The sequence below is a fragment of the Bos mutus genome, chromosome 19 (assembly GCF_027580195.1).
Source record: "Bos mutus isolate GX-2022 chromosome 19, NWIPB_WYAK_1.1, whole genome shotgun sequence".
Classification (NCBI taxonomy): Eukaryota; Metazoa; Chordata; class Mammalia; order Artiodactyla; family Bovidae; genus Bos; species Bos mutus.
This window is the reverse complement of record NC_091635.1, coordinates 5,155,521-5,171,419: the sequence shown is the minus strand read 5'-3', so window position 1 is coordinate 5,171,419 and position 15,899 is coordinate 5,155,521. Positions and strand designations below refer to the sequence as shown.

Sequence of the window (15,899 nt, the reverse complement as noted above, 5' to 3'; positions counted from 1 at the left end):
CGTGTTTGGGGGGATCCTTCCCTGTTCCCATCAGCGAGAGGGTGGGATTGTACATAAGTGACCAGCAGGAGATTAAAACGGGCCTTTGATGTTACTGTTGTTGAGTCGCTTCGTGTCTCACTCTTTGCAATCCCATGGAGTATAGCCCACCAGGCTCCTCTGTCTTCCACTATCTTCTGGAGTTTGCTCAAATTCATGTCCATTGAATCACTGATGCCATTCAACCATCTCATCCTCTGTCGTCCCCTTCTCCTCCCACCTTCAATCTTTCCCAGCACTGGGGTCTTTTCCAATGAGTTGGCTCTTTGCATCAGGTAATCAGAGTATTGGAGCTGCAGCTTCACCATCAGTCCTTCCAATGAATATTCAGCGTTGATTTCCTTTAGGACTGACTGGTTTGATTTCCATGCTGTCCAAGAGACTCTCAAGAGTCTACTTTAGCACCACAGTTAGAGAGCATCAATTTTTTAGGCACTCAGTCTTCTTTATGAACTGGAGATGGAAATGGCAACCCAGTCCAGTATTCTTGCCTGGAGAAACGCATGGGCAGTATGAGAAAAGGACCTTGGGAGGCTTGAAATAGTCAGATGTGAGCATCCCAAAGTCACAGTAAGTCTTACGGATTCTCTGTAGGAATGGGTAGGTGTTCAGTAGATACTCCTTTAAGATGGGCTCCTTTTTCTCCCTTCATCCCTCTTTCCCTGCCTTCCTCCCATTCTCTCTCTCTCCCCCACCCTTCCTTCTTGCCTTCCTTTCATTTGTGGAGAACCTGCTGTGTTCCAGGCACCGTGTCAAGCGCTGCGCATAAGAAGGCGCGCCGGGAGAGACGGTCTCTGTGTTTAGGGAAGGTCTGGTCTGGTAGGGGTGAGCCCAGCCCCCCGCGGCCCACGCCCAGCCCACTGTCTGTCTGCTTTCCCACTGTCTGTTCTTGTCACTGGAGATTTGTTGGACTCCAGCCGCGCCCGTGGGTCCACACATTACCTGCGGCTGCTCCGGCATTACAGCGGCAGCCCCGAGGTGCTGCAATATTTGCTCTCTGGCTTCTCCCCCAAGTTCACTGACCCCGGGTGTAGCTGCAGGCGGGTGATGGACCACGGGGACCGCAGCTCTGTGCTGTCCAGACAGGGCCCCAGCCAGGCTGGAGGTCTTGGATGCTCCCTGGAGCGTCCAGGGCTCCCGAGTTGGGGGGTTTTCTGGGGGCGTGGGTTTGTGGTGGACACTCCCCAAGGGGGCCCAGCCTTCCCTCCTGAAGTCGACATCACCACTCCCCTTTGCTGGAGGCAGACCTTTAAGAATCTCCAGGGAAACAGCTTTGCAGTGAAGTGGAATGAGTTACGTGGACCCTTTTGCTCCGTTGTCCTTGTCGCATAAGGCGGCCTGTGGCCATCTAGACGGATGGCCCTGGGTGAGCGTGTGTCATTTAACATGGTGAAATAAAGCCAGGGGTCCCAGCTCAAACCAAACTCCAGTTTGCTACTGTCCTTGGCATCTCTGGTTTAGCAGAGTGAGCTGACTTGGCCCAGCATCCTTGATGGTTTGATTCCAGGGATGGTTTGATTCAGGCTTTGGGGAAGCTCCCTCGCTTCTGACATGGTGGTTTGCCACCCTGGCTGCACATTAGAGTCACCTGGAGAGATGTGAAAACCCCAGTGCCCTGGACACACCCTGGACTCGATGCATCAGAATCTCTGGGGGTGGGATGAAGCTTCAGTAGTTCGTAGGGTTCCCCCGCACCCACCCAGGGTGATGGCGAGGTGCAGTCAAAGGTGAGAAGCCCTGGTCCTTTTTGCCTGTGCTTCAGCACAGCTTGTAGGCTATTACTTCCCCGACCAGGAATCGAACCTGCACCCTCAGTGGCAGACGTGTGCAGCCCTAACCACCTGATGTCCTCCAGGGAGTTCCTCAAGAACCTGTGTTCTGATGGGAACCATGGTTTAGTGAAGGATGAGCTGGTGTTTGGAAAAAGCCGATTCCCTTCAGAGGCTCCATGCAGCTGTGGGGCTGAGCATGCAGCTGACCCAGCACGTAGGGTTGGGGGGATGGTTAGAGGAACACTGGACGTCCAGGACTTGGACGGGGAGCCCAGGAGGAGGCTACTGTCTTTGATCTCTGGGGAGGCTGCCGTGACGGGGTCCACCACGCGCTTGGCAGTTGGCGCCCGAGGCTGGTTGGTTTTGGTAGCAACCTGGGTCGGGAGGCAGCAGTCGTTGTACGAGAAAGGTATTCTTTCCAATTGGTCAGGCAATAGTGGGCATCTGCCATCTGGGAACTCCAGCTCTTTCTTGGGTCTCCTTGGCATTTGCAAAAGGATGGGAGGCAGGCTCTACTGCTTTGAGACCTCGAGCCTTAGTTTAGATTCTCTTTGAGGCACTCACTGTCCTCCTTGGATCATGTATTGTGTCTGAAAGAAAAAAAAATCTCTGGACTGGTGGACCCTTCTGGAAGTCATCTCAGGCACCCGCTGCCATCAGACAGGGTGATGTTTCACCCAGGGCACGCAGATGGTGGGAGCACAGCTTGTTCCCAAAGATGTTTGCCAAGAAAGACTTTATACACTTTTTGGGGGCATGGGAGGGATGATCTAATTGAGTGTTTAGCTAGTTTCTTAGAAACTTATCTAAACGTCATCGGCTGAAATTTAAAAAAGAGAGTAGCTAACTTCGTTTTTCATAGGCATCTTAGTACAAATCACATTAAAATAACCTTTATCAAGTGTCAGCTCTTTTGTAAGATACTCTGAGTGCAAGGGATAAAAGTTAGTATTGGTTATGTTTTATCCTTTAAGGGGCTTCCCTGGGGGTCTAGTGGCTAAGACTCCATGCTGCCAATGCAGGGAGCCTGGATTTAATCTCTGTTCAGGGAACTAACAGGAACTAGATCCCACATGCCGCAGCTAAGACCTGGTGCTGTGGTTAAGAATCCGCCTTGCAATGCAGAGGACGTGAGTTCTATCCCTGGTTGGAGAGCTAAGATCTTACATGCCTGGGAGCAGTGCGCCCACACACCTCATCTAAGACCCTGTGCAGCCAAGGAAATATTTTTTTAAAAGTTTTATCCTATAGACCTTACCGCCAGGACCAGATCTACACACGTTATTCACTTAAGTGCTTTGTGCCAGGGCTTCTATTGGGTGGCGGGTTCCTGCTTTTCCCTGGTCCCTTGTTCACAAGGAGGGGAGAGGAGGGAATAATCCAGGCTTTGTCAAAGGCCAGTGTGAGTTCAGAGATAGCCAGACACGTGATCTCCTCACAGAAAAGCCCTTTGTCATGGCCCAGAAGGTGGAGCAAGGAGACAGTTGTCTTCAGACCAACCCATCCACCATTTCCTGAGCACCTACTGTATACTTGGGGGGTGGGGTATGGCAGGAAGCAAGGTGTCACCCCTCCCTGCGGGGGGTTTAGGGTGGGTTAGGACAGACAGGTCACAGTCACCTGGAATCAAGAGACGGGTCAGTGTGTGGTTGTAAGAAGCTAATTGACAGAGGGTGATGGGAACCCGGGAACAGGGAGGTTCTTTCTAGTTGGGGAAATAGGACTTTTTCTGTGGCTGAAGCTCAGATTGGAAGGACAGGCAGAGTTTGGGGTGGGGAGGGTGCGTGTGTTCGTGCCTGTGTGCTCGGTCACTCAGTCGTGTCCAACCCCGTGGACTGCAGCCCACCAGGCTCCTCTGTCCGGGGGACTCCCCAGGCAAGAAGCCTGGAGCAGGTTGCTGTTTCCTGCTCCAGAGGACCTTCCCGACCCAGGGACTGAGCCCAGGGCTCCGGCATTGCAGGCAGATTCTTTATCGTCTGAGCCACCAGGTAAGCCCAGGGAGTGAGCAGGGAAAGGAAATGAGTTATAGGTATAAGCAGCAGCAAGTTGGAAGTGCAGAGAGAAAAGTACAGGGTGGCAATGGGCTTGGTTGGTAGGTGACGCTGGAAAGGTAAGTCGGGGCTCAGGTGTGAACAACCTGGAGTCCTATGGAAGGGAGTTTGTGTCCTGTTCTCTAGATTGACGGGGAGACCCTGGAGGTTTTTGAGAGGTTGACATCAGAGTACTGCTCTCAGGAAGTGTCTTCTGTGGGTAGCAGACAGCGTGGCCACAGGGAGTGTGTAGGAGGATGCGGGCCATGGGCAGACAGGCAGGCTGGAGGCTCTTGCATTAATAATCTACATGTGATGCCTGGACTTATCCGTGGCCTTGACTCTGGGCGGACGCAGAGGAGTTGGGAAGGGAGAGAGTGAGAGACATCCTTGCTGGGGAGCTCAGGGACTTGGCCATCGTTTGATCGTGAAGGCAGCTGAGGAGGTTCAAGCACTTCACAAGTATTGTATTCCGGGGGTTCCTCCCCTGGGGTAGTCAGAGAACCCAGCTTCACCATCCTGTCTTTTGGGCTGAGGGGGACTCTCCTAGAAATGGGGAGATGTTGGGGGGGTGTCTCTTAGGTTTACACCAGGCTTTTCTCATCTGAGTGGTTTGTTCTTTGGAATCTGTGTGTTGGGGTGGTTTCCATGGCAACCAGACACCTACAGCTAGTTGTACTGATGGTGACGCTTCTTGCTGCTTGCTCTGTATCCATTAGGATGAGGTTTGACTGAGTGTAACTGAAACCCCAAAAATAGCGGCTTAAGTAAGAAAGCCTCCTTTGATGTAGAAGAAATCTGGAGACCGTGGCTGGGAACATAGTTCCATGGAGTCACCAGGGATCTAGACTCCTCTGTTGTTCATCACCTTGCCCCAGATGGGAGCCTTCGTCTTTCTGGCCCAAAATAGCTGCTAGAGATCAGGCCATCACATCTGCCTTCTGGGCAGCAGAATGGCAGGAAGGAGGGAGGTTCCTTGCAGGTCTTGCATGACAGGTCCATTTACAACTCATTGGCCAGCACTTACTGGTAAGACCTCTCTAGGTGCACGGAAGGCTAAGATTCGTGGTCTTTACATTGGGATTCTGTTACTGAAGGAGAGAGGACAGTGGGACCTGAGCAGGCAGTTAGCACTCTTGGTCACACAAAGCAGTGCAGAGAGAACTTTGAGCCCTAACAGTATCATTGACTTACTTTCTAGGCGTGCGTTTTCTGTATGTATATATATAAATATATATATATTAGTTTCTTTTGAAAGGAAGGAGTGATACATGAACTTGGTAAGAAATTCAAGTAATACTAAAGGGTGCACAATAAAAAATAAGTCCATCCGTCTCTTTGCATCTATCAGGGGCTTTGGGGGGGCATGAATGGTGAAAAGCCAATTCACTCTGGCACAAGGAAGAAAAGACATGTATTGGTCCAGGCAATTAAGATATCCAGGCACAGAACCAGCCTCAGAATCCTTTAATTTTGGATCAAAGGCCGATGCTGGGATGCTTTTTTCCATCTCCTGGCCCTGCTTTGCTTCGTGTGGCTTTACTTTCTTTTTTCCTTTTTTTTTGTGGGGGGCTGCATGTGGGATCTTAGTTCCCCAGCCAGGGGTCGACCCATGCCCGTTGCTTTGGAAGTGCAGGGTCTTCGCCCCTGGATGACCAGGGAAGTCCCCGTGAAGCTCCATTTTCAGTGGTCTGTCCACATCCTCTCAGGTTCAGGTCCAGAGGAGCGAGGTCTTCCCCAGCGCTTGGGGTTGAGGTTCACAGGCAGCGAGCCGCTGGCCTGACTCGGGTTATGTGTGCGTCCCTGAAGGCTAATTCCTGTTCCTGTGGGGATGTCACGCGTTCGCTGGCCAGGGCTGGGCACTGCCCTCGTCCAGCGACCCCTGGACTGCCTCACCGCGTCTCCCCATGTCTTGTTTTCCCTAGCGCCTCCAGCCTTCCTCTGGCCATCCCCCCCACAGTGAGACCAAGTGCCGGCTCTGTGCGTTTCCATTCCATTTGTTACCTGAAACACCCAAGGAAGAAATTCAAAGAGCCAGTGAGGCTTCGTTTGTGCTCTGCAAGCTGCAGAGAAGCGGGGCCTTGGTGGCCCGGATTAGTCATAGGTGTTCTGGTGTCCTGGGAGGAAAGGGCTCCGTTCTTCTCAGTACAAGGGCTACATTGTTCTAGAAGCAAGAATTAGCTATAGAGTGAGGTGGCAGTCTGTGGCTAGTCATGTGATCTCCCCAGAATCTCTGTGTGTGTAGAGGACTCTTGGCCTCTCATGAGTGGGTACATCCAAGCTGTGGATTTGGAATAAACTTGGGCCAAATACTGTTTGTTTGCTTTTTTTTTTTTTTTAATATTCCATGCTTCTGCATTTCTTGGTTTCATTATCCTGCACCTGTGTTACTTTGATTTCTTTTTTTTGAATTCCAAAATGTCCTTTTCACCACCCCCCTCCTTTTAAAATTTATTCATTTAGCTGCATGGATCTTTGTGGCATGTGGACTTCTCTCTGGCTGTGGCTTGGGCTTAGATGCCACGGAGCATGGGGGATGTCAGTTCTCCAACCAAAGATCAAACGCGCATCCCGTGCATTGGAGACGAATTCTTAACCGCTCAACCACCGGGGACATCCCCCAGAATGTCCTTCTAAATTCAGGGATCGACCTTCTTCCCTCTTTGTAGGTGAGTCCCGCCTCACTGGATGACTGTAAGTTATGGATTTAAAGAGCTTTTTGCTGAGGGTGAGACAGATGAAGAGAAAGCCCGACCTGGCATGTCTCGGGTGAGTGTGTGGGCAGTGCACTGGGGTGGTGCCAGGCTGAGGTTTTTATTATCTCGTTGTCCCTGCCCAGGGTGGTGAGACATGCAGAGCTCAGAGGAGCTGTAATCTTGGGCTGAGCATCCTTGCTGGTTGCTTTCTCAGGGCCTGGAGAGGCTATTGGCCTCAGCGTTGGGGTACAGGATGGAGGTAGGACCTCCATCCCGATGCCTCCCATCCCAAGGAGTCCGGCCTCAGGAGTGCTGTTTTTTTTTTTTTCCAGGCAGCTGAGGCCAGGAGGCAGGCTCTGAGCCAACACAGCGGTAGAGAGAGCACTGGGCCTGGGCCTGGGCCTGGGAGTCGTGAGCCCTGGGTTGCATTTCTAGCTCCTTACAATCTGCGTGATTAGCGGCAAGTCCTGTAACCTCCAGGCGAGCATCTCAGGGCTCCACCGAGACTGAGATCCTTCCCTTCTTCCACGATGGGAGGAAAAGTCCAGTCATGACTGTGTAATGCTTCTGTGCCTTCTGGAGCCAAGAGAGACCGAAATACCAGGACGGCAAACACTTTAATAGCTTGCCCGTGGAAGCTGATCTTTGCCGTCAGGCTGCCCTGCCTTTTAATCCCCACATCTGACTCTGGCTGGAGGCCAGGAGCCGATGCCTCACAGAATAGAACCATCACGCCCAGTGGAGGTTCAGCTGCCCTAGAGAATCGTGCAGTTGACAAGCAGTGTGTGGGGGAGGGTTCATCTTACCTGCCATGGATTTTCTTTCTCTCCTTTTTCTGCTATAGGAGTTTTTTTTTTTGAAATCTTTCTGCTTCTGAAACTGTTTCTGGTCTTCTGTGGAGAAATCAACCACGACAGCCCTGGGGCTAAGTGAGTTAGTTCTCCAGGAGGGTGGAAAGAATATATATCTGTTACAGGCATAAACGAGGGGAAAATGGATTAGTATTGTATTTAAAGTGGAGGAAGGGGCACGGAGTCATTGCCTGTGCATAAGCTTTAAGTAGATTACCGATTCCGCTGTGTGCAGCACTTTGTAATTATGCATCAAGGAACCCGTGGGCAGAGGGGTGTCCGTGTGCTAACTTCAGAGAACACTTGCATCTTATGAGCTCGTGAGGCCCAAATACTATTCTGAGACATTGGTTTAGGGCTTCATATTTTTCAAAACCCTTCCCCATCCGTGACCTCGTCTGACCCCCAGTAGTCCTGTAGCTTGTTTTGTTATCTGCATATAACAGTGAGGAGTGTTCTCTGCCCCACGGTGGACTCCTTTGTCTGACTTGTGCATGGGAGGCTTAAGGCCGGAGCGGAAAAGAAGGGAGCCTCCAGTGGTCCTCCAGATACTTCCCCCCAGACTCCCCCACCCAGGGTGTGCCAGGCACTGCTTTAGCCACTGGGGATAAAACAGTAAGCAAAGCAAACAAAAATTCCCGCCCTCCTAGAACTGCTATTCTAGCTGAGAGCCACATGATAAACTCTGCAGTGAAACTTACAGTGTGTCTGACAGAGATACATGTCATGGAGAAGAATAAAGGAAAGGGGGAGAGTAGAGAGGGCCCTGGTGGGCGGGGGGAGTCCTGTGCAGTGCAGTTTCAAAAAGAGAAGAATCAGGGAAGAGTCTAAGGAAGTACCCCTAACGTGTGGAAGGCTCTCAATATTATTTTTTTGAATCAGTAAACAGATGAAAAAATGCTCAAATGGATGGATGGATGGGTAGTGGATGGGTAGATGTATGGATAGATGGATGAATGGATGGGTGACTCATGGATGGATGAATAGATGGATGAATGAAAAGGTGGGTAGATGGATGGATATAGGGATGAACAGGTAGGTGGATGGATGGATAGATGGGTAGGTAGGCGAGCGGATGGATGGATGGATAAGATAAATGGATGGATACATGCACGGGTAGATGGATGGATGAATAGATGGATGAACAAGTAGGTGGATGGATGGATAGATGGGTAGGTAGGTGAGTGGATGGATGGATGGATAAGATAAATGGATGGATACATGCATGGGTAGATGGATGGATGAATAGATGGATGAACAAGTAGGTGGATGGATGGATAGATGGATAGACATGGATGGATGATTGGTGCATGGATAGATGAATAGATGGGTGGATGGATGAAGAAGGATAAGTCTTTATTCCCCCCTCCCCCATAGATCTATACTTCCTTTGAGAGCTTTACTGTGCCTGAATGTTTTCACACCCACATTTCGTGAATCCGTGTGGGGTACCCTAGATGTGACCTCACCTCATGAAGTCCCTGGAGAGGGGTTTCCCCTTCCTACTGGAGATAGCTAGCATCCAGACTGGCTCGGAGCAGGAGTGCGCTTGGTACTGTGGGGGGTTGAGTTGAAAATACGTCACCAGTTACTCTGGGGAGTTTGCCTTTCCTTAACGCACCTTGGCTCTCATTATGGACTCAGTTCTGAAAGCCCTCAGGGTTTGCCTGCTGTGTCCCTCTGGGAGCCTGGTCCCTCCCGATCCTTGCCATCAGAAATTTGCTCCTTAGGGAAATTTAGCATCTCATTTCTTCCATCATTATCTCTCAGCCCCCTCTAAGCTGGAATTTAGTACCTTTTGACAAGCATCTGTAGCTCCCCTAGAAGACAGGAGCTGCTGTTTTTACTGTTGAGGCTTGGTCCTTAGTACAGAGTTCTAAACGATACTTTTGAAATGTGTTAAATGAGCGTGGCACGTTTGTTTGAGGGTTTCTTTGAAGTTGGCTGCCTTTAAGTCCAGCCCCGTTTCTCCAGATATTCTGTGTGCGCTGATTTATATCCCTGGAACCTCAGAATGAAATCTCCAAATAGGCAGTGAGAAATCCTCCCTGTGGAGTCTGTAAGGAAATCGGTCTTTCTGAGTCTCCCAATGAAGGAAGAAACTAATTGAATGTAAACTCATTACATCTCTGAAGCACTTTGAAAATTTCCCCGCGATTTAATTATGATGAAGTTCTCAGGATGCAGTCATGCCAGGAAATGTCGCAAGCCATCAGCCCTGTGGGTTGAGCTCGGGGCAGGGGCCACCGGGCAGTGAGACGTACTGCCTTTTTCCTAGCGCACGTGCACGCTGGTGTGACAGTGAGCCCTGGAGTCAGCTTGCTTGGGTTTGGTCCTGATTTCTCAGCTTATTAGCTGTGGGAGCTTGGGCCAGTTAACTTCCACTTTGTAAGCCTCAGTTTCCTCATCTGTAAAACGGAGCTCATAGGATGGTCTCCATCACAGGGTTGCTGTGTGGATGAAATGAGTAAATATATCTGAAGCACATAGCAGAGTGGTTGGCACATTGCAAATGTCCAGTGCCTGTGGGTCACTATTATGTCATATCAGGGAAATGGTGGAGGATACATGAGGAATTTGGGATTGATATAAATCAGTGCAGGCTTCCCTGGAAGCTCAGCTGGTAAAGAATTCACCCTTAATGCAGGACACTGCAGTTTGATTCCTGGGTCAGGAAGATCTCCTGGAGAAGGGATAGGCTACCCACTCCAGTATTCTTGGGCTTGCCTCGTGGCTCAGATGGTAAAGAATCCACCTGCAATGTGGGAGACCTGGGTTTGATCCCTAGGTTGGGAAGATCCCCTGGAAGAGGGCATGGCAACCCACTCCAGTATTCTTGCCTGGAGAATCCCTATAGACAGAGGCACCTGGTGGGCTGCAGTCCATGGGGTTGTAAAGAGTGGGACACGACTGAGCAACTGAGCACACACAGACACAGATCAGTGTAATGGGTATCACAGGTTTTAAAGCTGTTTATTTATCTGGCTGTGTTTGTCCTTCCTTGCATCATGAAGGATCGTCCGTTGCTGTGCGCACGCTCCCTAGCTGTGGGTCACGGCCTCGGTGGTTGCGATGCTCGGTCGTAGTTGCTTTGGGGTGTGTGGGATCCCAGTTCCTGGACCAGGGACTGAACCCACATCCCCTGCATTGCAAGGCGGATTCTTAACCCCGGGCCACCAGGGAAGCCCGGAGTGTTACGGTTTTGGAAGAATTTTTCTCCAGTTTCTGTGGTCCTCAGTATTACTATGCATCCCTCCTATTCATCCCTAGATGATGCCTCCGAGTGTCTCTTCTCAGCAGTGTGCTCTTCTGTACTTCTCTTCATTTACACATCATTCAAAAGATGGGATCATACCATGCATAGTGTTTAAAAATGCTTTCTTTCACGATAAACCTGAGCCTTTTCTCGTTGTTTTGGGGGTTGCATGGTACTTCCTTATACAAATTGGCCATAATATTTTTTTTCATCTTTATTGAGGGATAAGATGGTAAAGAATCTGCCTGCATTGCAGGAGACCCGGGTTTGATCCCTGGGTCAGGAAGATCCCCTGGAGAAGGGAATGGCAACCCACTCCAGTATTCTTTCCTGGAGAATCCCATGGACAGAGGAGCCTGGTGGGCTACACAGTCCATGGGGTCGCAAAGAGTCAGACACAACTGAGTGACTAACACTTTCAAACCTCACATAACTATGGTATCCTTTACTAACGACTTCTTAGACATTTACGTGGGGCTCGATTTTTGGAATCATCATTTATTGTTTTCAAAGTTAATACTTGCACTGATTTACAAAGAGCACATGTTAATAGAAGGCTTACAAAGAAAAAGAAAAAGGCAGTTCCCCCATCCACCGCCACCCCCCTCCATGGCCCCATTCTCTTTTAAGAAGGAACCACTTCTGTCTGTTTCTTGAGAAACTTTCTCCCACATTTCTAGGTATATTTGCATACTGTATCTGCCATATCTTGATTTGGAAACCAGCGCCCTCTGGTTCTGGTAAATGCCATTTGATGTTCCTTTAAATAGTTCCCCCTCCGGTTCTCTGTTCTCTTTTTATTAGTCTTATTAGTTGGCTATTGGACTTCCTGGACCGAGTGTCTCATTTTCCTCTCTCTTTTCTTTCTGTTTCTTATAAAACCTTTGCAGTTTTATTCTGCATGGTGGGAAGTTTCATCGCCTTTACCTCCATCAGAAGAGCAAACGTTTCTCCTGTTGCTGCTGTCTTCAGCATTCCCAGTTCTGAGAACAGTTTCTCGTTCTCCCTGTTTTTGGTTTGTTTTCTCTCTAGCAGCCTGTGCTTTTTTGTGGATGTCGTCAATGCCTTCGCACCTGTCTGATAGTAATGATAGGTTTTTGTCTTAACAGTCATTGTCTCTCTGAATCCCTTGGTTCCCCCTGAGAGCCTTCATTTTTTTTTTCCTGTTTGGTTATTTTCTCCAATGACTTACTATTATCATAGGAAAAATAGAGACAAATTTTAAGCATATGCAGCACCAATTATTTATAGAGTCTCTAGGCTAGTTTTTGTGCTAAGTGTTTTACATGCTTTATTGCATATAATCCTTAAAACGTGTTCACCGATAGCTCAGGGGGTATAGGATCCACGTTTAATGCAGGAGACTTGGGTTCATTCCCTGGATTGGGAAGATCCCCTGGAGGAGGAAATGGCAACCCACTCCAGTATACTTGCTGGAGAATCCCATGGACAGAGGAGCCTGGTGGGCTGCAGTCCATGGGGTTGCAAAGAGTCAGACATGGCTGAGCACGTGAGGGATGGATGGAATCCTTAAAATAACTCTATAGGAGATGAGCACCACCGTGGGGACGAGGTCATGGTCAGGGACTCCACAGCTGGGATTGAATCTTGACTGCCGCTTACTGCCTATTGTTAATAATGACTTAACTGCACCGTGCCTCAGTTTCCCCATCTCTGAAATAGGGGTAATGATAGAACTTGACTCTTACTGTCAAGAGGATTAAGAAAGTTCCTGGCAGACAGTAAAGTGAAGGTGAAAGTGAAATCGCTCAGTCGTGTCCGACTCTTTGTGACCACGTAGACTGTAGCCCACCAGGCTCCTCCGCCCATGGGATTCTCCAGGGAAGAATACTGGAGTGGGTTGCCATTTCCTCCTCCAGGGGATCTTCCCGACCCAGGGATTGAACCCAGGTCTCCCGCATTGCGGGCAGATGCTTTAACCTCTGAGCCACCAGGGAAGCCCAGTAAATCTCTATGTAAATGTTGTTGTTATTAATTACATTTCACTTCTGAGTGTCATTATTATTTCTGTTACTATTTCCATTTTCCATATGAAGAAACAGTAATGCTAGAGAGATGGATCTCTCACCCAAGGACTCCCAGCTGGGAGCTTGGAGAGAGAGTTGGACCTTGGATTGGAACCAAGTAGTCTGACTCCAGAGTCCTGCCTTCCATCCACTAACTGTTGTTTTTGTTCAATCGCTAAGTCATGTCCGACTCTTTGCAACCCCATGGACTGCAGCACACCAGACTTCCATGTCCTCCACGGTCTCCTAGAGTTTGCTCCAATTCATGTCCATTGAGTCAGTGATACTATCCAACCATCTCATCCTCTGTCGCCCCCTTCTCCTTTTGTCTTCAATCTTTCCTAGCATGAGAGTCTTTTCCAGTGAGTTGGCTCTTCACATCAGGTGGCCAAAATACTGGAGCTTCAGCTTTAGCTTCAGTCCTTCCAATGAATATTTAGAGTTCATTTCCCTTAAGACTGACTGGTTTGATCTCCTTGCAGTCCAAGGGACTCTTAAGAGTCTTCTTCAGCCCTGCAATTCAAAAGCATCAATTCTTTGGCACTCTGCCTTCTTTATGGTCCAACTCTCACATCCATACATGACTGCTGGAAAAACCGTAGCTTTGACTATACAGCCTTTGTTGGCAAAGTAATGTCTCTGCTTTTTAATGCACTGTCTAGGTTTGTCATAGCTTTCCTTCCAAGGAGCAAGCATCTTTTAATTTCATGGCTGCAGTCAGCGTCCGAAATTTTGCAGTATTGCTTTTCAGAGAGAGAGACAGAGAGACAGAGGGAAAGACGGCAGATCTGCCTTGGAATTGCTGGTGGTACTAGCCAGGGTTGACAGGTAAAATGTAGGATGGTCAGTACAATTAAAATTTCAAATAAGCTGTGTTTAGTAGAAGCCTGTACCAAATTAAAAAATTCATTATTTATCTGAAATTCAGATATATTTGGACACTGACTATTTTTGTTTGCTAAGTCAGGTAGCCCTAGGTGGGGTTTGTCTTCTTCCTCCCTCCAGTCCCTTCTTGAGGTTCTGCCCCATCACTCTGGAACCCTTTGTATTTCCCCAGGATCAGGGCTAGGGTACCAATGGCTGTCTCCCTCATCCATCGGGTGAGATAGGACAGAAAACACTCTGAGAACCAGGCTTTCACGTGTGGTGAAAACGAATCGTGATTGTGTTTGGAGTGAGGGGCAGCATCCTTCCTTCTCTTTGACCTTGACAGTCCCGTCCTTAAGCCCGCCCTGCGGATTTCCTTCGAGCCTGGAGGGACGCCCAGAGCCTACAGTTTGAGGGTTCGTCCCCCCTCTGGAAGAAAACCAGCAAAGAGACCTCGGAGCTCTCTCTCCACGGAGCCAGACGGCTCAGTCTGCTCTCCTCCATCACGTGCTGGCAGATTTTGACTGCCAGCCAGGTCTGGAGCAGCTTGGACCAGCGGGGGCGAGCGATGGGGTGGGGTGGGGGAGCTTGACCAGCTGGCACAGCCGCCCGTCTACAGGCCGAAGTCGAGAGGGTGCTGATGGGTTGGTGGCTGGGTGCCATGGAGAGGGTGCTTTGGGCGGCAGGGCGTTCTCACTCTCTTGGGGACCAGCTGGTGAAGAGGTTTGATGAGGACACCCCCACCTCCCTTTTCCTTAGTCTACATGGAGTTAACAGTTTTGGCAGGCTGAGGGATTCTGGGAGTCCTCTGTCATCGAGTTCTTCCAAATGTAAGGGCTGATGAATTAATAATGAGCATGCTGACGCCTCTCCAGCATTCACCATAGTGGGTTTGTGCCAGAGGAATGGTGAACTCAAATGAAGAGTCTAAATGTTCAGAGCATCATGGTCTTATTTTAAGTGTAGTTAAGGTCATGGCTCAGTGGTAAAGGATCTGCCTGCAATGCAGGAGATCTGGGTTCAATCCCTGGGTCGTGAAGATCCCCTGGAGAAGGAAATGACACCCCCCCTCTAGTATTCTTGCCTGGAGAATCCCATGGACAGAGAAGCCTGAGGGGCTACTGTTCATAGGTCACAAGGAGTCAGACACGACTGACCGACTTAACACTCCAGTTTCACACTGGAACCTGGATACAGAAGAGACTATCTCCAGTGCAAATGTGGTTCATTAGAATCTGGAGCGGCCTTCCTAAGAGTTAAAGAAAGTGAATATGATTTACATGTAATAATATGCACACATCTTCAAGTGTCAGCCCGATGGATTTCTTTTTTAATTATTATTTTTTTAGTTAAAGGATAATTGCTTTACAATGTTGTATTGGTTTCCGTGCCATACATCAACATGAATCAGCCATAGGTATACATATGTCCCTGCCTCTTGAACCTCCCTCCCACCTCCCACCCCGTGGCTTTTGACAATTGTATACATCTGTTTACCCATTGCCCAAAATGGGATCGAAGATGTTTCTGTCACCCCAGAAAGAGCTTCTGTTACCTAAGTCAGGTCTGCCTCTCCTCAGGCAACCACTTTGTAATTTCTGTCACCATCAGTTCAGTTCAGTCGCTCAGTTGTGTCCTACTCTTTGTGACCCCATGGACTGCAACATGCCAGGCTTTCCTGTTCATTACCAACTCCCGGAGCTTGCTCAAACTCATGTCCATTGAGCTCGTGATGCCATCCAACCATCTCATCCTCTGTCGTCCCCTTCTCCACCCACCTTCAATCTTTCCCAGCATCAGGGTCTTTTCCAGTGAGTTAGTTCTTTACATCAGGTGGCCAAAGCATTGGAGTTTCAGCTTCAGCATCAGTCCTTCCAATGAATATTCAGGACTGGTTTCCTTTAGGATGGACTGGTTGGATCTCCTTGCAGTCCAAGGGATTCTCAATAGTCTTCTCCAACACCACAGTTCAAAAGCATCAATTCTTTGGTGCTCAGCTTTCTTTATAGTCCAACTCTCCCATCCATACATGACTACTGGAAAAACCATGGCTTTGACTAGATGAACCTTTGTTGGCAAAGTCATGTCCCTGCTTTTTAATGGCTTCCCTGGTAGATCAGACGATAAAAAAAAGCATCTACCTACAATGCGGGAGACCCGGGTTCAGTCCATGGGTGGGGAAGATCCCTGGAGAAGGAAATGGCAACCCACTCCAGTACTCTTGCCTGGAAAATCCCATGGACGGAGGAGCCTGATAGGCTACAGTCCATGGGGTTGCAAAGAGTCGGACACGACTGAGCGGGTCATCATCATCATGCTTTTTAATATGCTGTCTAGGTCGGTCATAGCTTTCCTTTCGAG

At 49.2% G+C, this 15,899-nt stretch overlaps 1 protein-coding gene across 5 annotated transcripts in view; it reads left to right on the top strand.

Moving 5' to 3' along the window:
* The window catches only part of SLC39A11 (solute carrier family 39 member 11), a 375,544-nt gene that overhangs the window by 107,654 nt on the left and 251,991 nt on the right, over positions 1–15,899 (top strand). The window contains exon 3 of one of the 5 annotated variants that reach the window (XM_070389012.1): positions 6,511–6,610. The exons of the other annotated variants lie outside the window; for them this stretch is intronic. Coding sequence (XP_070245113.1) covers positions 6,530–6,610 — 81 coding nt within the window. The 5' untranslated portion in view covers positions 6,511–6,529. The remainder of the gene's footprint in view (positions 1–6,510; positions 6,611–15,899) is intronic. 5 annotated transcript variants of the gene reach the window in all.